The sequence below is a fragment of the Thamnophis elegans genome, chromosome 9 (assembly GCF_009769535.1).
Source record: "Thamnophis elegans isolate rThaEle1 chromosome 9, rThaEle1.pri, whole genome shotgun sequence".
Classification (NCBI taxonomy): Eukaryota; Metazoa; Chordata; class Lepidosauria; order Squamata; family Colubridae; genus Thamnophis; species Thamnophis elegans.
The window spans coordinates 48,875,236-48,899,205 of record NC_045549.1 but is presented as its reverse complement, the minus strand read 5'-3'; the positions used below and the strand labels follow the sequence as shown (position 1 = coordinate 48,899,205).

The 23,970-nt window shown below is 39.4% G+C and overlaps 1 protein-coding gene across 5 annotated transcripts in view; it reads right to left on the bottom strand.

Moving 5' to 3' along the window:
- Positions 1-5,496: 5,496 nt before the first annotated feature.
- The window catches only part of IRF2 (interferon regulatory factor 2), a 44,461-nt gene continuing 25,987 nt past the window's right edge, over positions 5,497-23,970 (bottom strand). For 4 of the 5 annotated variants that reach the window (XM_032224253.1, XM_032224252.1, XM_032224254.1 and 1 more), the window contains exons 3-9: positions 22,755-22,854; positions 20,562-20,738; positions 19,115-19,161; positions 15,941-16,055; positions 12,850-13,014; positions 11,762-11,811; positions 5,497-7,350 (exon numbers count right to left, since the gene is read on the bottom strand). In XM_032224253.1, the coding sequence (XP_032080144.1) occupies positions 7,048-7,350; positions 11,762-11,811; positions 12,850-13,014; positions 15,941-16,055; positions 19,115-19,161; positions 20,562-20,738; positions 22,755-22,854 (957 nt within the window). In that variant the 3' untranslated portion in view covers positions 5,497-7,047. The remainder of the gene's footprint in view (positions 7,351-11,761; positions 11,812-12,849; positions 13,015-15,940; positions 16,056-19,114; positions 19,162-20,561; positions 20,739-22,754; positions 22,855-23,970) is intronic. The other variant, XM_032224256.1, reaches the window with a different exon arrangement.

Sequence of the window (23,970 nt, the reverse complement as noted above, 5' to 3'; positions counted from 1 at the left end):
TCTGTCCTTCGGCTCGTCACAAGAGACCATCCAGACAGAAACCCAATATTTTTACTGTTGCCTTTTTGTTACATTTGTTGTATTTGTGCTGATAAATAAATAAAGGGAGACTAGTATAGATCTATTTCAAGCTATTTAGCTCTCATCAGCTAGCCATACCCTTACTGGGAATCGAACCTGTGCTGTGTTGCATCTTAGGCAGATGTGTTAACCATTAAGCCACAGAGTTCCTCTCCTTATCAGCTGAGCCAGGGAGAAAGGTATATATTTAAAGTCACAACCCCTGGTATGCCTATGTATGTATGTATGTATGTATGTATGTATGTATGTATTTATGTATGTATGTATATATATATATCAGGGGTGGGTTTCTAACCCCGTTCCAACTGGTTCTGTTGGAACGGGGCCGGCAGCGTCCTCGTGCACGCGCGCAGTGCACGCATGCATACTAGCATCTGTGCGATGCTCCAGCTGCTCCTGGAGGATCGTGCAGGCGCTGTATGCATCCTGCGCATGCGTGGAAGCGCAGAACTCATCAAAACCGGGTAAGAAATGTGGGCGGGCGGGTAGACCCTTCGGCGTTCCCGGAAGTTACTTACTTCCGGGTTCGCCGACCAACCGGTTCGCGGGGACCGCCGTGAATCGCCTGAAACCCACCCCTGATATATATATATGTATATATATTAGTGTCACAACCCCTGGTAAGCCCCAATTATGGGAGGAAGCTAACTGCTTCCAACATCTGTCAATCGGCTCGTCACAAGAGTCCATCATGACAGAAACCCAATATTTTTACTGTTGCCTTTTGTTCGAATCCCAGTAAGGGTATGGCTAGCTGATGAGAGCTAAATAGCTTGAAATAGATCTATACTAGTCTCCCTTTATTTATTTATCAGCACAAATAAACACACACACACACACACACACACACACACACTTAAGAGGAACAAAGTTTACCAAGGCAAACAGCCAAAATACTAGATAGATAAGTAAAAGATAATGAATTAAGAGGGTTAAAAATTGTGAAATTTAAGTGAAACATATTAGGGGGAAAACATTGTAACATAGAATGTACGTACCGATTTGGAACTGCTATAAGAAGGAACATGAAGTTCCAGTGTGTCGTATAAATGTAGTCTATGTCTATGTTTTTCTATTTGTATGTTTAAACATAAAAAAAATTTAAAAAATGAAGTATGCTTTGTAGGCCAAATTATTCAAACTCGTAAGAAAATATTTAAGTTTATATTAATACACTGCCTGAGAAACAATACTTCTGAATATTGCAAACATACACAAACAGTATTCAAAGGATTTTTTAAAAAAAGAAAACAAGTATTTAAAATTGGGTTGGCATCTGGCTTTCAGCCGGAATGATTAAAAACAAAGGTTTTATTGTGCTGTAGCTATGCCTTGGTCATGGCAAGATATAGGGATTCAGAAATCATTTAAATCTACTACTCATTCATGTTTTTTCTTCAAGAAAAAACATTTTTACATTGAGAAACATCAGAAAAACATGTCCAAAGTTTTTGGATTTTTAATGCCAGCAGGGAATTGAATTTTAAAAATGGAATAGTAAGCAAGCCTGCTTCAAGAAGATTACTGTAAATTTGTATTGTAAGTTGATAACATTTTGTATTTACATAGCCCTTTTTGCATAAAGCCATGAAAGGAAAGGAGAGCAAGAGAAAATATGCATATGTGCACAGATGAGTGGCAGCATATTTTTAAAGAAATATTTCCTTGTTTAACTTTCATAATCTCTATTAAAACAACTTCTGGAGAAAGGAATAACTCTCTTTTGCATGCTGTCATATACTGCAGTTCTATAGTTTGCATACATCAGTGGATGAGCTAGATCAAAAATATCAAAAAGATTAGCAGAATAGATTTGGAAGAGTTATGTTAAAGATAGATCAAGAAGGCAAGCATTTGTCTATAATCAGCTGAAATCAAACACAATTTGAAACCTCCATTGTGCAATGACCAGGGGTGAAATCAACTTACCTTTGCTACCAGTTCGCAAATGTGAGTGTGCAAGCGGGCATACGCCACCTCCCCACGTGTGCAGGACCTTCTGCGAGCATTAAAACGAGCCTGCTACCCAGCACGCCTGCAAAGATAAGTAGAACAACAAAGGGAGAGGGGCGGTGGAATCTGCTATGCCAGGCAATTTAGATTAGCTAGAACAGTGTTTTTCAACCACTGTGCCGCAGCACACTAGTGTGCCGTGGCATAGTGTAAGGTGTGCCGTGGGAAAAACACCTGCCTATCAGCATTCCCTCTAAGCTGCGCGTGTGAGCGGCCGCGCAGGTAACAAAGAAACACCGCGCACAAGTTTCAAAGTGCAGCACAGTGTTTTTGAATGTCTTTAAATGTGACTGGAAATATCCCCCTTCCCTCCTTTCTGAACTCTGATTTCTGATAGGCGAAATCAAGGAAAACTCTGCCCGGAGACCGATGACGCTGCAGAAGGGAGAATTCCCATTGGTCCCCCAGCTGCAAAATGTCAGAAATCTCCCCGTTCTGCCAGGCGGCTGCCAAAGGGAAGGGAGGGTTAGGGCGCTTCTCCCAACAGCCCAGGGCCGGCTCCTCTGCCTTCCTCGGCGGTTGGGAGAGCGCTGCGCCCCTTTCAGTCTCCCTGGGGGCCGTCAGGGTTGCTGCGGCTGGAGACTTCTGTTCGGGACGCCTTTTCCCTCCTCTCCCCCGGATCTCCCCCCGGCAGCGCTCGCCCTGCGGGGGCTGCCTGACACCGATCAGCTGAGAGGCTGGCAAAGAAGCGGCTCTGGGAGGAAGAAGGCAGGGATGCTGGCTGCCATTCGCTTCCCTTCCTGTTCGCCGCCGCCTGCAGCCCACAGCACCCCCTCTAGCTGGTGTGGGGGTGGCTTCAGGCTGTTCCTGCCCTTCCCCTTTTGGGTGCCCAAGCTGGCCCAGCCCTGACTTGCTGCCCTAAACTCAGGGAGACCCTCTGCAGTCCCTCTCGTCTGGCCGGGATGCCAGCGAGAGTGTGTTGGGCTGAAGGAAGGAGGGATACTCTCTCTCTCTCAAATTATGTTTGCAATAATTTACCTTCTTTTCTAAATAGGCACAGTTCCCTTACCGGAACCATCGCTCACTCAAACCCACATACACACACGCACACATACACACTCATGCACAAAACCATTTTTCTCCATTCCAATTCAGATCCTATAAATCAATTGCTCTGTGAAACATCTATGAAAAAAATTCAGGTGCTCAGACATGAAAATGTGCCGCTCAAACACTATACTTTTCTGCTCACACTGAAAAAAAATTAGAGGGAACATTGCTGCCTATAGTCAATATAGGCACAGAGTTAAAATTTTTTAACATTTTCTAATGGTGGTGTGCCTCGTGATTTTTTTCATGAAAAAAGTGTGCCTTTGCACAAAAAAGGTTGAAAAACACTGGTCTAGAGAGGCCCCTTCTCCCAAGGAGGCTACCAGTGATGGGTTCCGGATCCCGGGGCAACCGGTATGGTGCAACAGGACTGGGCGTTCACCACATGTGCGTGCGCAGCACACGCATATGTATTCACTGCCTGCGACGCTCCAGCTGCTTGGCAGAGCATTGCGCAGGCGCCGTACGCATGCACGGATGCCCCGATCGGTTCAAATACAGGTAAGGATGGTGGGCGGGTGGGTGGGCTCTCCAGAGCACCGTACCAGAACAGTACCTGGTGCTCCCAGCAGGCACCAGTATGCCTGTACCGGGGCGTACCAGTCATATCCCATCACCGGAGGTTACTCCATTATATAACTTTTTATATTGGTGACTGCTGCCACTTTTGGCAATAACTAGCAAAATAATTAGGAATGAAATATCTCTGCATTCAGGAAAGTTTCCTTTATATTTTCTACATATTAAGGAACACTAGTCTATTTCGCTTAGGATAAATCGTTCCATTGAATAAACGTCTTTAATTTCCCAGAACTGCTTTAATATATATTTTATATTACTAATTAAAAACAAATAACTGGCATAATAATACCCATTCCATCTCAACAGTATTTTAAGAAATTTGGAAGTGCAAGAATGTGTTGGCTAAAATCATGTGATCTATTAAACAACTTGATTTTGGCTGAGCATATGAATGACACAGCATGGCACATGCATCAGGTTCCTATTTTGTTTTAGCTGTATATTAGATGGAAACACTTATCTATGTTACCAACACTTATGGCCAGATGTTGCCTGCAAAGGAAGACTTACTTTCCAATTTCTTACTTATTTGTATTTTATTTTTCGAGTACCACACCAGTTTTTAATCTATCAACAGATAATTAATGCAAATGATAGCAAATCAAACTGAATTTCTTAAACCAACCATGCTTATTTTACTACTTTAAAAAACAAAATTTTATTTCAACATTCCCATTTGGGGAGCGTTAAAAACTATACCTTGAAATTTACACACAAAACAATCTGCAACCAGGTTTAATGTTTTATAGGAACATAGGAATTGACTTTGAGCCCTGATGCAAGTAGATTGTTCGGGTTAAAATGAATAGAAAAAAAATAGAAAAACATTTGAAACAATTGTTCTGTTGATATTTTTTACATTTGAATTAAAAATTGGTTTATGTAAAAACATATGTATTCAAAGAGCAATTCTTAGCCTTTGCATTTATGTAGATTTGCTACATCAGTATTAGGTTTTGAGGATTGAATAAGCCAGGGAAGACCGCATGATGACTGTGGACATCACAGCAAATGTGAAATCTTCAATTATTTTTAGAGAAGCATAGTTATTGATCTCATCCTCATTGAATCACACAGAATTTTGATATTCTTAGTTGAAATATTGCAAGGTTTGGGGCAAGTATGGTCAAATCACATGAGATTTCAAACAAGAATGTTACATTGTGAAATTTTTGATAAGATAATTTTTGAATAAGAACAATCTTTGTAAACCACCAGACATTGTCAGGCCGCATTTGGGAACCATTTCATGTGAAAAATATTTCTGTGCATAGTTAAAAGCCAACACAGACTTCAAGTAACTATTTTAAAGAATTACCATATATTATTATATACAATAATAATAATAATAATCCTAACTTAGGTTTAAGCACAAGGTAGATCTGTTGCTAAATCTCTTGATGTGCACTAAGCAGAGAGATTTTTCAAAAGCAGTTATTGAATGGGAGATGTCCAATACTGTGTGAGCAAGCATCTGGTTATCCTACTTTGCCACACACAACCATGCTTTTTCCAAATTGGCCCTGGAAGTAACATCTGTTCCACCACCGATGCCCAATAACCAGACAAAACCCCTTGCATGTTTTCAGTATTTCTAGGCTAAATATCTTTTCATAAAATGCATTTTCTATATTTGTCTCAAGTTTTTAATGATCTTAAAAAATAAACCAAGTATAATCTTCAAGTTTGAAGGTGTTTTATGCCTGGTCTAATTTGTTCCTATTCTTGTATCTTTTAAAACATTTTCCGCTGTTAATGCCTGACATTTATTTGCTAGTGTTGTATGCTGTTAACTCCATTCTTTGATTAATCTCTTAATCCAGTTGTAGAGGATAAGTGGAAATCATAACCAGCACCTTAACCGTATGGAACCTTTATGTTTTATTACAATTCAGAATTAAAGCTACCACATTGTCTACCAGTTAGACATTAAAGTTGCTCTAACAACTGTCTTAACAACCCTCAGGGTATGTATTTGAAATTCTGGAAGAAAATAACACATTGCCTACTTTTAGTAATGAATGAATTAAATATGAAGTATTTTATTTGAAAGTAGACTGGTGAGGCCATTTAACATGTTTCATGTTTAAAAACTAGGAAATAGCATTCATTTTATTTCAGGACCTGCTGAATATAATTCTCTGATTGAATTTCATGCCGTTTTGTTAAATATTCGTGTTTGGATACAATTTTTGAGCCCGGGTGTTCATTATTATCTCTTCATTGCTCAAGTTTGTTGCTCATCACAATATTTCTCAACTCACCCCTTATATGATTTTAACCATTTCATGAATGTAGACAAGTATTTATTTAAAAATTAGCTATATGTAATATTTATTATCAATCCACAGGATATTTTGATTGCTACATAAAACTCATTATTTCACTTTTACAAATTGTAAAAAAGAGAAAAAGATAGGAAGAGAGGGAGAAAATGAAAAAAGAGATGTGCCACAAAGATGTGATAGCTGCTGACAACCAAACACTAAATTGTAAAATTATAAATTTCCTGTAGAAAAGATAAAAAACTTGAAACAATTATATTCACTTTAGAATTTTACTTTGAATAAAATATTCCACTGTATAAAAAAATAAAAAAGCTTACTCTGGTTAGAATTAGGGAAAAATTTCTTTAAAACCTAGGAATTTGCATAATATATCTGTAATAGATTTTCTTCTATTTGTACCACACAGATTTCAAGCATAGCAGATTAGACACAAATAAGACAAGCACTCTTCAAAACAATCTGTGAAATGTACATGGGAAGTTTTACCTTCCTTTTTAATTCTTATTTCCAGATTCCAAGGCTACATATGTCAGAAAAGCCCTCGGAGAGATCAAACCTGGAGCTTTAAATGTGCCATTAATTAATAAAAGGCCTTTTTTGCAAGTGCTATTTTTTTTAATAAGGTGCGAAAGCAGACTGCAATATTGCTAGTGCTGCATTATGTACATATTAACAATATATTCTGCAGAAAAAAATATCCAGCGAGTTCACATTTTCTCTTTCCTTCCAAAAGTTTGGAGTTCATTATGGTGGCTGCAAGAAGTGAAGTGCTTCTGTTTGGGGGACTGTTGGTAGGGATACTTGAGGAAGCTTGGCAAAACACTTCTAAGTGAACCTCCATTCCCTGGGCTGTAATCTTGGAACTCCGACATTCTGATAATCAGAGTCCTGAGTTTAAGATGTTCCAATGATGGAGTTGATACACAGTCATATCCTGTACTATCCAGGTTTTCCTTAAATTTGTAGAGCTCCCACTAGATATGCTCCTCAAAGCCATAAGATGCCATCTGCCAGGAACATATCGGTGAATGGCTTAGCTGCTCTCGACTCTTGACTGAGTGATATCTGAGGTTTTCTTGATGACACTTGCCCGGTTTTCATGATCTGGAGGCCTGCTAGTGTAGCTGGTAGAAGCGGAGCAAACTATTTGTTGGAGAGGGTGATCTGGCAAAGAAGGCCATGAGCTGCTTTCTTTTTTGATGGTCACCTGGAGGTCAGGTTGGTTAGAAGTCACAAAGGTGGCCATACTAGGAAGTGGGTAAGGTGGATTCCTTGTGCCCAAATTGCTATAATATTGCTTCCCACCAATGTTTTTCTTTTGCCATTGAAGTTGACTCTGCAGAGAAGAATTGATTAAGTTACTTATTTTGTTAACTCCAATAGAGTATTTATTTATTTATTTAATTTATTACTTAACTGCAGAAGAACAATCCTGTGAGTTACTCTAATCCAAAATCACCCAGACAGCTCTTTGATCAACTGGTGACTTGAAACTTGGTCCGTAGTCCCTAGCCAAAAATCCAGTACCCAAGATAGTATACAGGTAGTCTTACTTCCTTAACAACCATTTGTTCAGCAACCATTCAAAGTTACAACAGTGCTGAAAAAGAGGATTTACAACTAGTTCTCAAAGCTCTGGATGTCATAGCTTCTCTTTGGTCATATGAACACAGTTCAGGTAGTTGGCAACCAGCACGCATTTACAACAGTTGTAATCTCCCACAATCACATGGTTTCCATTTGCAAACTTTCACAGTCAGCTTCCGACAAGCAAAGTTACTGGGAAGCTGGAAGGAAGTCGCAAGCTGCAATTGTGTGATACCATGCTTAACGACCAGAACCAGAAATGATGTTGTTAAATTGGCATGGTCATGTGACATTTTGCTTACAAATGTGCCTAATTGTGGTCGGTAAGTGATGATTACCTGCATTTCACTGACATGTTAAAAAAATATCTCACATTGCTCATGTCACCTGTTGTATAAAAGAGCAAACATGCCGACAAGGACAGAATTCTTGCAGTGGTGTGTGAAAGACAAGCTAGACTTTTCTTGCCTCAATTGTGCACCTTGTTGCAACAAGTTCAGTTTGTGCCATACAGATTTTGTTGCTTGGGACAATGCTTGTGTGCAAAGAAAAGGGCTGTACAGGCATTTCTCCTCAATGCATAAGCTAATGGAAGGACCAGCTGGATATATTTACTGACCCTAGTCCCAACATTGACATCTGATCTCTGGGCCTTTAGGGAAAGCTCTGCATGTGCATACATGGGCACTCAAAGAGTTCTAAGACTTCAAGGTGCCCAATTAAGTAGGTACCTTGTTCTGGCTTTCTATCAAACACCAGAATAAAGCTTCTATACAAATTGGCGTCACAGCTGATTAATGGAGAAGTATTTGCAGGTAGTTCTCAACAACCACAACTGAGACCAGAATTTTCATTGTTAAGTAATGCAGTTGTTAAGTGCCCAATTTTATGACCTTTCTTTTGCCATGAATATTAAGCGAATCTCTATAACTATTCAATAAATCACGCAGTCGTTAAACAAATTCAGCTTTGCTCCACTGACTTTGCTGGTTGGAAGCCTGCTGGGAAGGTCATAAACATCACACAAACACAAAATGACCTTGGGATACTGCAACTGGTAGAAATACATGCCAGTTGCTCAAATTTTGAACACATAACCCTTGGGATGCTATGGCAGTTGTGAGTCAATTTCTTCAGTGCCACTGTAACTTTGAACGTTTGCTAAACAAGTGGTTGTAAGCCAAGGACTTGCTATAGAAAATTTAAGTGTTAGATCTCTTCAAATCCAGGTCTCCTTCCCATCTTATATCAAATATAGCAAAACAAATGTTACCAGCAAGGAAAAAAATCCAGCAAGGGCAAAGTGAAACTTTCCCCATTTGTAGCTGAAATTATTTTTCTCCACACTAGAGAAGTTGCAGGTTTCAACCTGCCATAGAGTTCCATCACACACCTCCTAGTTTACCCTTTTCTCATTACAGTAAGTTCAGCAGAAAGCAAGAATACCCAGCTTTGGCCCAGTTTTACAAAAAAGAGAAATGATCATTCAAAAAGCAGGCAGATTTTTTTTTTTAAAAAAAATCAAAAATAAAGAGGAAAAACTACAATAATAAAAAGAAATATTTGTTTCCTGATTGTTTCTCAGGCAACTCGTGATAAGACTGGATAGAAATGTTATTCATATCCCAGGTACAATGTGTAAAAAGCTTTCCAGCATGGTTTAGGAGAGCTTCCTGCCATTGTGTTCAAGCACATGTGAACTCAGGAAATCCAAAAGACACAGCTTCTAACTAAGATATAACAAAAACGTTTATACAAAAGTATCCTCCCACTGTAGCTCTGTATATATAAAAGATAATAGGCACTAAAACCTATGAAGCCCAAACTGGATGTTTAACTTTTCCATTAAGATTTTGTTGCTCAGTGAGTAAGAGGCCATAACTTTATCCTGGGGGTTGATTTCAATTGCAATAAAATCATGGCTGCAAAGAATGAGAAGAAGCAAGTGGAAGATATATATTGTATCAAAATAGATCACTCAAACCATTAATTCTTAAGATTGTCTAAAGTATTTAAAGGGCATGCTTTGCAAATGTGAAAACAACGGGATACTTTGGAAGGCTCACGGGGTTGTTTTCCAAGGCTATTTCATGTTGACTAGGCACCTTTGTACCTCCATAAACAATTGGATTGCAAGGGCAAGGCAGCAGCTATTGTGTATGCATCCATCAATACAATACCACTCCTTCAGATATCAAAATAACTGCAACATCTGGAAAGTTTATATTTTTACATTTTATTATGAGATGACTTATTGGCCCATGTACTTTACAAACCACTGATAGCCCATATAAGAATTATATCTTCTGTAGAGATTCACCAGGTTCAATGCCTTATATATTAAATGGCTAAAACTGCACTATAAATGAAAATACAAAAAGAGAAAAAGAATTTGCCTAGCTTTTTGTGTGTTGCATGTGGTACAAGAGTCCTATGATGGGGAAAAAAGACACGCAGCAGCCAGATAGGAATCATCTGCCCACTAATGCTGAAATATCAGTCCCAGGTCTGTCCATCTGGTCTGGAAAATGGCCTCCTGGCTCTGAGCTAGATACATTTAGTTGAAGATAAAGGTTCGGGTCACGCATGCGTGCTAGTCATTCCCGAATCTAGGGGACTGTGCTTATCTCCGTTTCAAAGCCAAAGAGCCAGTGCTGTCTGAAGATGTCTCCGTGGTCATGTGGCCGGCATGACTAAACACCGAAGGTGCACGGAACGCTATTACCTTCCCACCAAAGTGGTCCCTATTTTTCTACTTGCATTTTTACATGCTTTCGAACTGCTAGGGTGGCAGAAGCTGGGACAAGTAACGGGAGCTCACTCCATTACACGGTGCTAGGGATTCGAACTGCTGAATTGCCAATGTTTCTGATCAACAAGCTCAGCGTCTTAGCCTCTGAGCCACCACGTCCCTTTTTTCCTTTAGCTACTTCAGCCTAATCTACAAAGTAGGTATTTAGGTGGGCTTGGAATAATTCTATGTGACTTGCATAGTGCTGAACATGACCAAACCAGGTGCTGTAATGCCCCTAAGACGTTGCTAATTCTCCAGCAGGAAGATGGGGGAAATTATTTTGCCAATACTGTGGCTTAATAGGGACCGTATTTGCTCTTTGGTCATAAGCCACATGTGGCAGCAGGAGGGAAAGGGAAAATACTGCCCATTTTATTATTGATAAGAGTTTCAAATGGCTCTTGTTAAGATGCTTAAACCTATTCCTGTAGTCTTTACAGAGTAATCTCATCAGAAACAATAATATCTTAGAAGTCTAGTCATGACTTCTGGACTGATTTCAGCGGATTGGAGGATAATGGGTCAGGCATCACACTCTGGACTTCTCCTTTGAAGGAGCATGGCTTTGGTGGCTGTCTTCACGATCCCTTTCACCAATGTGACTGTTGAGGAAAAAGGAAAAACTCCTCCCTTGGAAAGCCCAAGTAGTTCCTATTTTTCATCCTTTTGGAAAATGGGAAGACTTTTTATGAAGAGTTTTGATTATTCTACTACAGGTAATCCTTGGTTTATGACAATTGAGCCCAAAATTTCTGTTGCTAAGCAAGATAGTTGTTAAATGAATTTTTGCCCCATTTAATGATTTTTCTTGCCACAGTTGTTAAATGAAACACTAATAATATGGTTGTTAAGTGAATCTGGCTTCCCCACTGACTTTACTCATCAGAAGGTCACAAAAGATGATCACATGACCTCAGGACACTGCAACTCTCTTAAATATGAGTCAGTTGCCAAGCATCTGAATTTTAATCACGTGACCACAAGGATGCTGCAACAGTCGTAAGTGTGAAAAATGGTCATGTCACTTTTTCCACTGTTGTTATAACTTCAAATGGTCAGTAAATGAACAGTTGTAAGTCGAGGATACTTGCATTTGCCATTTCTTAATGGTACAATCATTTTTATACTGCTCCTGCAATAAATTTAATGCAACTTCCTTCCTCATCTCTGTTACTATCACTGTATTACTAGTATCTAAATGTTATTGTTCACTGTTTCCATCTGTCAGAAGACATTTTGCAAACCTTTACAAAGAACAGAAAGGATACTGACTTCTAAACATCAATAAACCAAACGAAACTCCTAAAAGCAATATTACAAAGCCTATTTGTAATATTAAAAGAAAACCTGGAAATGTTTTACTTACTTGTGCATTTTCTTCGTCACTCGGGATGCTATTTGTTGTTTCACTTTCTGCTGGACAAAGCAGGGATAAAAATAGGAATTCTTCAGAAGTATGAATAGCCAATATAAACAGAAATTAAATACAGTTATTTTGTTTTAACAATCATCAGCTACACCTTCTCATATCCAAGAAATAATTCTATTTCAGTCTAGTGAGATTTATGTAAAACCAGTTAGTTTATATTAGCCATTGGAACAGAGGGCAAAAGTAATCTAAAATGAGTAGCCATAAATTTCTTTTTTAAAATATAGAATTGTTTGTATATGAGGGCCAAAAGCGAACACTACTACTATGTGTGAACTTGCTTCAGGGTCAAGAGGTTACTCTCAACTATTCCTGCATTTGCAGTCATGATTGTTCATAGAGACTCTGCACATTACATTGGCTTATCTGCAAGTAATGTTTTAGCTCCATACCCAAGAAACAACAACATTTATTTTACTTGATAATGTTTATCTAGACTTCCAGATTTCTGGCTGCTTTTTTCAACTAAAGATACATTGATATCCGAGTAAACTGCTTTTTACCAGAACATTATTGGTATTTGGCTGTATTATGATATAACTGACAGATGAAATGCATGACAAGATTTTATGCACAATAGCAGATCAAGGTTAAATCACTGGTAAAACAGCTGCATTACATACGGTGGGTCCCAGACAGAGACTTAGATTTCACATAGGGAAATACAAAAAAGACCCTGATCTGAATTCCTGAAGTCCCTATAAATGACAATAATTTCCATTTTTAAAGACAGATTAAACTATATACAAAAGTGAAATGAAGATTAAATGTTCTTCAAATTAGCTATTGTCTTTTAAGGAACTAACATTTTATTCACTGAGTTTTATTAAATTTAATTTCAAGTACTTTTAAGCTACATTCAATTTTAGTGCCTATATTTGATTTCAATGCAGCTTTCTTTCTTAGAATAAAATTGTTTATGTTGATTACAATGGTTTTCCCAGAGCACCAGTAAAATCTCTTCCAACTAACTAAGCAGAAAAGGAAATATCTGTTAAAAATTCTAGATTCACAAAGCTACTGACCTGCATAAGAGGAGACAGGAGAGATTTGTAGTGGATATAGTTGACTCATGCAGCTGGGCTGGTCATCACATTCTGTTGTTACCTCTACTACTTGGCAAACGTCTGGAGGATTGGGAACAATCATGTGATCCCCGGAATCAACCTCAAAGTGTGATTCTCCTACAACTGGATATGACAGCAAATTATAATAATGGTGATTACATGCAGTCATATGAACTAATAGCATATTTTTAGTGATTCTGAATGCACTATGGTTTATCGTATTTTCATACTATAAAATGAGAAAACGTCAGAGAATCTAGTTTACAAAATCCCACTATTCAAAGGGATGTTGTGGGTAAGGCGTATGGGCAGTGGGTATAAAAAATGTTTGGTTTACTGGGCCATGAGTTCATGACTGATTCTTTCTACATCACCATTCGGAGTCAATCAGCTTGCTGTGAAGATTTTATTACAATAACACCTTAACCAGTTCACCCATACAGTATGGAAGGGCATCTCAGAACTTTGATAGTGGATGAAGTGCCTATGTATATGCCATCACTCTGCTAAACAACTAATTCCCACAACACTGTCAAACTATTTACTAAGACTGTATTACTATTATTCATCTCATCCTTCCTATTACCTATCTCCTCCCACTTATGACTATAACCATGCTGCTTGTTTTTATGATTTATATTGTTCTGTTTGTTCCTAGTATGATTTGATTGCTTATTAATAACCTATGACTATCACTAAGTGTTGTATCTTATGATTCTTGATGAATGTATTTTTTTTTATTTTTTTTCCCCTTTTATGTACACTGAGAGCATATGCAGCAAAGACAAATTCTTTGGCCAATAAAGAATTCTATTCTATTCTATTCTATTCTATTCAGGGATACCTTTTTACTGCTGCAGGAAATAGGGTGAGGAAAGGAGGGAGGGAGGAAGGTGATAATTGACAAACGCATGGTTTGCAGAGGCCAGCACAAACTTTCTATTGAACTAATCAAAGGGAAGACATCTAATACATTAATCACAGTGTACTAAAATTAAGTTTTGTGAATGAGAACAGGTATTATTTTTTTCTTTAGCTAAAGATGTATGTATGCTATCTAAAGAATGACCCTGTTTTGAAGCATCCCAGCATATCTTCCTCCAACAGGAGGAAGAGAGAACAGGATCTGCATTTTTCCACAGAACATTTTCTCTATTCCAGCTCCAAGGTTGATGTAGAGTATATGTCTGAGGAACACTGAATTTTATGGATCTAGTCACTCCTTGGATCATTTTCCCGATACCTCATTTGGGAATTATCAAATTAGAAAGGATTGGTTTTGGAAGCCCCAAGGGAGGGAAGTATATGTCCAAAGTGAAAATTTTCCCACTTAGGTCAGAGTTCTCTATTCAGCCTGGATGAGAAAAATTCTGAAAATCTTATGTTCAGGGCTGCTCATCCAGAGCCTGCTGATCCGCAGCCTTATTTGTGCTCAGATACTGTGGAACTTAGGGGGACTCATGATTAACTCACTCTGATGGTTTTAATGGGCCTGCTCTAAACAGGACTAAATCTATAGACCAGTGTTTCTCAACCTTGGCAGCTTGAAGATGTCTGGACTTCAACTCTCAGAATTCCCCAGCCAGCATTCGCTGGCTGGGGAATTCTGGGAGTTGAAGTCCGGACATCTTCAAGTTGCCAAGGTTGAGAAACACTGCTATAGACCAGTGGTCCCCAACCTTTTTATCGCCACGGACCAGTCAGCCTTTGATAATTTTACCGTGGCCCGCTGAGCGTGCGCAGGGGTGGGGGGGCATTGTTCGCGACGACACATTGATTGTTTATATATCAGATTGTTTTGATTAAACAACTTTTATTTTATTGTATTTAAACATGCCTTACAAAATAAAATACAAGAGCGCGGAGCGCGCGAATGCCGTGGAGAGAGAGAAAATAAATATATATATAAATATATAACTGTTTGGGAGTAAAAGCGGGGGGGGGCGCACCCGGCCGGGGGGGAGGGGGAGGAGGAGGAAGGAGGGTGGGAAGGAAGCTGGCAAGCGAAGAACAGAAAGTAATTAGCAAGGATTAAAACGACCTGCCGGAAAAAGGAGAGGGGAAAAAAAAAACACCAGATCTGACGGCTAGTGTAGCCTCCACCGGAGGGGCTGCAGAAACACACACCGCCAGTCCTGTCCTTCCTTTCCAACCAGTCTCTCTCCGCGCGCGCATACACACACACACACACACCACACAAACACACACCCGCCGGCAGATATGCACGCACACACACTTTTTTTTTTTTTGCAATTGGCAGAACTACGGTTTTCTTTCTTTTAAAAAAAAATAATTAAATGGAGGTGGGGGGTGTGTGGAGAGAAAGGGAGAGAAGCGGACACATAAAACCGAGCCGCACTCGCGAACCACAGCATGCATCTGGGTGACAAAATTGCAGGGAGAAAGCAGGAAAAGCCGAGGAGAGAGCAAAAAAAGAAAAGAGCCAGACCAAGCGCGGCAGGGCGGGTAGGAAGGCGATGATGATTGGGGGAGGTTTGAAAAAGTTACTGAGTCATTTCAGCGGCGGCCGGAACAGTTTTCTTGACTCCCTCCCTCTCTCCCTCTCTCTCTCCTCTCTCACTCTCTCACTCTCTCTTTCCCTGGCGATGGATCGGTGCGGGAGGGGGGAGAGAGAAGGGAGGAGACGGCGAGGGATGGAGGGAGAGAGAGCCGAGGGTGGGACCAAAGGGGGGGGAGAGAAATGCATTTAAGAGGAGCAGATTTAAAAGAGCGATCATGGCCCCCGCCGCTGCGCGGCCCGGTGCCAGGTACTCCACGGCCCGGCACCGGTCCGCGGACCGGGGGTTGGGGACCACTGCTATAGACAAATAACTGCTAGATAAAGGGTTAAATTTCTTCTTTCACTTCTACCATTTCCCAGGAGTTTTGTTCAAGATTCCTAACTAAACCAGGTCTAATTATTCTGTTGCTATGATACATCTGATATATTACTGTTCAGTATGAAAACTGAACTTTAAAAGCCAAAATTCTTGCTCTAGAACTTTGCCACACAAGGAAAAAAATGTACCAATCTACTGGAGCTGCTTACCTACAATGTTTATTGTACTGTCGACTTCAGTTTTTATTGTTGAAGACAAGCAGTAATTAGGAAATTCTGGACTTGTTCCATTACTCAGCTGATAAGAGCACTCCTCTGGTTCTTGCTAGAAAGAAAGCAATGGAAATATGATTGGTAGGCACTCAGAAATATATGACATCTCCTGATTGATCATCAGCTAAACCTATCCCATACCATTTCTTTGGCATTCTGCAGGGCAATCTGAAGCAGACTAGTGCCTAATCATGACCGTCAAAACCACGCTCGACTAAACCGCGCCCGATTAAACTGCGTCGCTGACGTCATCAACAGGGCGACAACAGCCAGCGCAGAGAAAAAAGGGCGCTTTAAATAGCGCTTTGAAAGCAAGCCGATTCAATTTAAGGTAAGGGTTAGGTTTAGGGTTAGCTTTAGGGTTAGGTTTAGTGTTAGGTTAAGGGTTAGGGTTAGGGTTAAGTTAAGGGTTAGGGTTAGGTTTAGGGTTAGGTTAAGGGTTAGGATTAGGATTAGGTTTAGGGTTAGGTTAAGGGTTAGGTTTAGGGTTAGGTTTAGGGGGGTTAGGTTTAGGTGTTAATTTTAGGTTTAGGGTTTACAGCGTGCTTCTGTCTCCGCACTGTTGTCGCCCTGTTGATGACATCAGCGACGCGGTTTAGTCGAGCGCGGTTTTGTGGGTGAACCGTGCCTAATACTGTCCAACTTCAGAACCAAAACACCAGCCATTTTATTCATAAAAATAGTCTGCATTCAGAAGAGCAATGCAGAGTTTATTCTGAGGCCTTCTAAGAAATATGCTTTGCATTAAGAAATTAACCTAGGTATTACCATCTCCAACAACTTTTCTTATTAAATATTTGTCATAGCCTCCCAAATAAACTCAAGTGGTTCTTCTAACTAAAATGCATGATCTTAGAAAATTTCTACTTCCTGTAAAATCAAATCCATAAAACTTAATTAGGCACTCTTGGGCATCAACCTCAGTGCAAAAACACCTGAGTCTGGCACCCACAAAATGCCCTTTGATAATAATATATGTTCTTTGTTCACAAGGCTCTTCCAATCTCAGGAAGTGAGAAATGCAACATGTACAAGGAAGAACGGGGAATCCCCGTTCTTAATCAATTTGTGATCATATATTTGGTAGTCCAGGTCAAGAAAGAATTATGTGTTTGTTTTCATCACTTTGGTTTAGTTTTTTAGTTTCATATCTTTCCAAGGAAAAAGAAAGTAATAGAAATAAAACCCTCCATTTTTAGATAGATGGAGCAGGAAAAAAGAAGTTATAACTGATTTGGGTTTTTCCAATAAAATAAACATCTGCTGCCTGAAGAGGAAGCTTCTTGCCTCCGCATATGGCAAAATTCTATATTTCTGTTTCTGTTCCTTAAGTCTGCAAACATACTATTGAAACTGTGTAGATAACGCCTATCAACATTGGAAAGTGCAGTCAGATAATTGCATAGGATGTTACTAATGTCACATGTGCAGACAGGAGGAAGGGAAAAGTCTCTCCCCTGTTTAATTCCTTGTACAGAATATATTATGAGAATTAACCTTTCAAAGACAAAACCAATTATGTAATACAGCAGCAGCTGGCAATTATCACTTTGTGTCCTCCTAGAGAGATTTGAGTGCTACACATACTTTTGTGATGCCATAAAAACGCCTGGGATAACAGAACAGATGGTGAATGAAAGACCACCACCCATCATGATGCTATTTGCCATGAGTTCAGTAACTAGAAATCTGGATAACCAAGAAAATGACAATATTTTTCATGAGCCAGCAGAATGGTCTCAATCCAATGGTTAGAAACATATTTTGATAGAGTGTCTTATAATACAACTTACTCCAGAAGTTGTAAATGCTCCAACACTGGAAGTTTTAAAGAAGAGATCAGATAACCATTTGTCTGAAATGTTATAGGGTTTCCTGCCTAAGCAGGGGGTTGGACTAAAAGACCTCCAAGGTCTCTTCCAACTCTGTTATTCTGAAGAGCCGAGGTGGCGCAGTGGTTAAATGTAGCACTGCAGGCTACTTCAGCTGACTGCAGTTCTGCAGTTCGTCTGTTCAAATCTCACCGGCTCAGGGTTGACTCAGCCTTCCATCCTTCCGAGGTGGGTAAAATGAGGACCCGGATTGTTGGGGGCAATATGCTGACTCTGTAAACCGCTTAGAGAGGGCTGAAAGCCCTATGAAGCGGTATATAAGCCTAACTGCTATTGCTATTGCTATTGCTATTCTATTCCATGGCACCACAAAACTGCGGTCCACTAAAGCGCGCCCGATTAAAGCGCGTACCTGACGTCATCAGCAGCGCGACAAATACGACCGCAGAGAAAAAAGGGCGCTTTAAAAAGCGCTTTTAAAGCAAGCCGATTCACGTAAAGGTAAGGGTTAGGTTTAGGGTTAGGGTTAGGGTTAGGTTAAGGGTTAGGGTTAGGTTTAGGGTTACGTTAAGCATTAGGGTTAGGTTTAGGGTTAGGTTAAGGGTTAGCGTTAGGTTTAGCGTTAGGTTTAGCGTTAGGTTAAGGGTTAGGTTTAGGGTTAGGTTTAGGGTTAGGTTTAGGGAGGGTTAGGGTAAGGTTTTCGCGTTAATTTTAATTTTACCGCTCACAGCGTGATGTTTTCGTCGCGCTGTGATGACATCAGGTACGCGCTTTCGTCGAGCGCGCTTTAGTCTACCGCGGTTTTGTGGTGGAACCATTCTATTCTACTCTACTCCACTCCACTCCACTCCACTCTATTCTATTATTACAACCTTTAAAAAAACAGAAGCAGACAATATCTAATTCGGCTACATTTTGGTTTTCATTTCAATAATCATGGATGTGAGAAAAGGAGACTCCTTATTAGAAATGCAGTATTAGAAGAAGTAAATTGTATTTCTTCCTGTCCTGTGGGGGAGGGTAAATTGTGACCATCCTCTCCCATAAACTATGCACCTGAAAAGAATCAATCTTCACCTTCAATTACTTAAAATAAAGACCATCTATATTAAGCATATTTTCCAGCTGGGTCAACTATTATATCTGAATGAAGTTAACTGAATAAAATGTCTGTTTAGTCCTTTTGATAAAAAGGGTTAATAATATGAAATAATTTTTCAGAATGTTTTTAATCCAGAAACGACATGTTCTTTAGCCTTGAAATGATAACAAAAAATACCTTAATTTGTTTAATTTTATCTTCCTTGTCAAACTTTGGTTTCTTTCCTGTAGAAATGCAAGAAAAAAAAATATTTACAGTCATTTCCTGACAAAAATTAAGACCATTATTTGCAAATAAAAGATTTTCACATGAATTTAATAGAATAATCAGGTCAATAATACCTGAAAAATGCTACTTATTTAAATCATACTGAAAATATATGAAGACGCACAAACAGAACTGACATTATTCTCCAAGATCCCCCCTATCAATGAGGATTAGATTAGATTAACAGAGTTGGAAGGGATCTTGTAGGTCATCTAATCCAACCTCCTGCCCAAGCAGGGTTCCACCATTTCCGCAAATGGCAGTCCAATCTCTTCCTGAAAGCCTCCAGTGATGAAACTCCCACAACTTCTGAAGGCAAGTTGTTAGGTTGATTGTTCTCACTGTCAGACAATTTCTCCTTCTTTCTAGTTTGAATCTCTCCTTGATCAGTTTCCATTCATTATTCCTTTTCTGGCCTTCAGGTGCCTTGGAAAATAGCTTGACTCTTTCCTCGCTGCGGCAGCCACTTAAATATTGGAATGGGATCCCTCTCTACATTTGGAATACAATAGCTGGTATTATTGCTTTTCTTTTCAGTTTCTGGAGTTGTCTTCCAAAATAATAAGATACTATGCTTTTCTAATCACTACCTGCCAAAGCAAGGGGGGGGAAAAGCTAAAGTTTTCTGCAAAATCTTGTGAGATTTTTTTCTCATTTTCATGTTTAATTATTCAGGTCAGGGAGGTTAGCGAAGTACTAACCAAGTAGCAAGTATCATGGTTTTGAGCCTTCTGTTTTTCTTTGACACAAACTGATATTATTGATATATCAGAAGGGGATGAATGCCAGGGTCCTTATCATCATTTACAATGTTTCCTATTTTGACTAGCAATTAAAGACTTTTCCCCATTTTCTGAAAAGGGACTTTAAAAAAAAACCTGGGATGCCAGGAATTAATTCAGAACTGTCATCTGCTGGGCCATGTGCAATTCTCCTTTTCTTCTTTGATTATCAGTTTTAAGAACATTCAAAAAACAACCCATGGAATTTGATGGTGTCATAGGAAGTACTGACAGAGCCAAGACCATTTGTGCTCATCCATACAGATGAAGGGAAGGATATTTCAGTATGGAAATGAGGACTTTAAAGACTTATTTTTATTTTTATTCTTCTTAGGTGGTTGCATTCACTTAGTAGATGTGCCTGTGACTATGCCTGCCTATTGATCCACATGCGTCTAATCTGTCTTTTCCCAGCTTTCCCCTCTGGTTTCCTAAGTGTATTGAGGCTGTAAGCTTTGTTTGTTTTGATCTAGTGGAAATTCTGTGAACTGGAGTTTTGATATATTGGGAAATCTCTTAAAAAGCAGCTAGCTGCTGTCCCATAAGTTACGAATTATCACAATCCTTTCATTTACCTTTCTTAGAAGGCCTCTCAGATAATGGCAGCATCCGATACACTCTAAAAGCATTGTTCCCTTTCTTGATGCTTTTGTCTTTAACTTCTTCTATGTCTGGCAAGGAGTTCATCGCACATCGAAAATTGGCCTTCCATGTCTTTGGATCTGCTTTATCGACTCCTGGCTGGTACTTTCCTAAGCAAAAAGGGAAGAAAAAAATTCTTGGTAACCGGACTTTATCTTGAAGTGGAAGAGACTGTTGTTGTAACACCGGTTTAAAAATCAATGATTAATTTGACAGGGGGGGAAGGAAATGCAGTACAAACAAAGGCCACAGAAAGACAGGAACTGTGAAAAAATGATACAGGATTTTTCTTTAATTTAAAATATCTGTGTAGCAGTTTGAATAAAATGGTGAGGGAACTTGGAAAGGACCTTGGAGATCTTCTAGTTCAATCTTCTGCTCAAGCAGGAAACCCTATACCATTACAAACAAATAGTTGTCCAATCTCTTCTTAAAAACCCCCAGTGTTGGAGCACCTCAGGAGGCAAGCAGTTATCGTATTTTTCAGAGTATAAGACGTGTCTTTTTCCCTCAAAAAAGAGGCTGAAAATCTGGGTGTGTCTTATACACTGAATACAGCATTTTTGCCTCCTGAAACCCAGCCCCCTTCACCAAAATGGCTGTGCATAGCCTTTAGGAGCCTTGCAGACTGCTCCTGGGGGCTGGGGACGGAAGAAATGAGCGAAAAGGGTGATTTTTGCTCAATTTTCCCCCTCCCACCCCAGCCACCAAGAGCACTCTATAAGCCTCCTAAAGGCTATGCATGCCCTTTTTTTGACACAAAATGTGCCCGTTTTCACAAAAAATGGGCCATTTTTGGGAGGTCTGCAGAGTGCAAAGACTTAATTTGCCTCTTCAAAACCTTGGTGTGTCTTATACTCCAGTGCGTCTTATACTCCAAAAATATGGTACATTGGTCCTAATTGACAGAAAATTTCTGCTTAGTTTTAGGTTGGTTCTTTCCTTGATTAATTTTCATCCATTGCTTCTTCTCCTGCCTTCTGCTTTGGAAACTTTCAGGTGCTTTGGAGATTTTCTAATATAAGTCTATAACACCATTGGTTTAATCTACCAAAAACAATTCCTGTAAAACATTAACTGATCAAAAACATTGAAGAAATATAAGGGTTAACTGGGCGGCACACTGCCAAGAAGGGTTCAGCATTAGCTGAAGATGCCCTGGTTTGAACCTAGGTTGTTCCATCACCTCTGTGGATGTGGTATCAATTGACAACCACTCCCAAGGCAGACTCCCTGGAGCCCATTGAACCAGCTCCACCCTTACAGATGTGTCCGAGTTCAATTTCTGGAGAAGTTGACTGTTTTCTGCACCTGCCCAAAGGCCAAATATAACAAAATGCTTTTTGTAGGTCACAAGTGTATCCCCCTATTTAAGTGTGGTAATTCTTAAGACGTGGAGCCAAAGGGCTGAATCACCTTCAGAATATGGATAGGGGGGGATTTAGTTTCATTTGGTTTCACAACTCAAATATTTGTGATAGAGGAATGAGAACCAAGACCTTTTAGACTCTACAGCTACATAGAGTTCAGTGGCTCTCAACCTGGGGGTCCACAATGTCATCACAGGAGATCCGTGAAGGCTTGAAGAAATGTTATGATTTAAATGTAATGAGTTAATTTTGGTGATCCATGGCCACAAAAGATATTTAAAGGGGGTCCATGGTGAAGAAAAGGTTGAGAATCACTATTCTAGACAATCAAATCAGCAAGTTTCTCATTGATAGTCCATATTTACTCACACATTGTCCCAGAAATCAATTTTCAGGAGCAAAGCATACGGACACACCTGATATTTAAGTGACTTTACTTATACTTCAAGGACTCTCTTTCCCAGTGTTTTTCAACATAGCCAACTTGAAGATTTAGGGACTTCAACTCTCAGACTTCCCCAAGCAGCCATGCAGGCTGGAGAATTCAGAGAGTTAAAGTCCACACATTTTCAAGTTTCCAAGGTTGAAAACTACTGCTCTATCCATTTGAAACAGAGAGGGCACTTTAACTTATTCTACCATATTTAGGGTACTAATGAGTTTGATCACACAGAACAGCAAAACAGAAAGTAGTATCAATGAGAAAAATAGAGAAATTCAATAAGAAACCGACCCAGTAAAAATAAGTTTCCATACCAGTGTGAATGGCCCAATTCCGAAATAAAGGAGCATCTTTCTCGACATCCCACCCGTGACGTGCAGCATGCATCCAAGGAATCTGAAAAATCTTCTTTTCCTGAGAGGTAGGGATCAAGAAGGACACATAAAGAATTAGCTCACAAACGTAAATCTTAGATACTTACAGCAAAGCTAGACAATCAGTCACTCAGGATCACCAGAATGTTAAAGGACACATCTCTGGGTGCTGTCAGGCTCTTTTAGATCTCTGAATATATTTTTAAATATTTTACTTTTTTAATGGCAATGTGAGATTCTGCCTATAGCATTTAATTGTAATATTGCTTTTTGGTTCACATACCACAACCAGCATTCTTAAAAATGATCACAGTTGGTTGCAATCTACTTTTTTTATATTGGGTTTAGAAGAAAGACAGAGGGAAGCTGAGATGATGAGGGTATTCTGGGAGGGCAAACAAGAGAAGATAGAACTTTTAAAGAGGTGTTTTTCAATTTTAAGATGTGTGGACTTCAATTCTTAGAATTCTGCTACTGGTTGGGGGGGATTCTGGGAGTTTAAGTCCACACATCTTAAATTACCAAGCTTGAAAAGCACTTATTTAAATCTTTAAAAATGAGGATGCTGATGAGACAGCTTTTTATCATTTCAAATTGTAGTACTCTCCCAAAATAATATACATGATGCACGAATCAATTAATATTACAATTGAGGTACTGTGTGTTATTACACTTTCAAAAACAACATTTTTTAGATTTTATAGGCTACTTGAGGGAAGACTTTTCTCTACTTCCCTCTACTTAAGGGGAAAGATTTAGCAAATCCCACTGGTCCATTTAATCTATCCCAAAATTCATAGATAAAGACACAAATGCTATAGGAAGTATCATTCAGAAAGCCAAATTAAAATCTTCCTCCTTTTTTATAGAGATCATATAACTGGATACCTCCTTGTTTGTTACATAAAAAGGGGAGGCAAATATTCTAGTTACAAGTGAATCAGGTGACTGGCTTATCTCTGCTTTATAAAATCAGAATGATAAACAATGGCTTGACCGAAGTGAGCACAGTGTTTGTTATTAAGGCTAAGCAAAGCATTGGAAATGAGGGCTTTGTAGTGTGCTACCATAAGTAAAGCTCCCCTTTCCTGGAGAATTAAAAGCCGTCATATCTTTTGGAAGACTCAGGTCTGCACAGAAGAAATTCTCTTTGTGC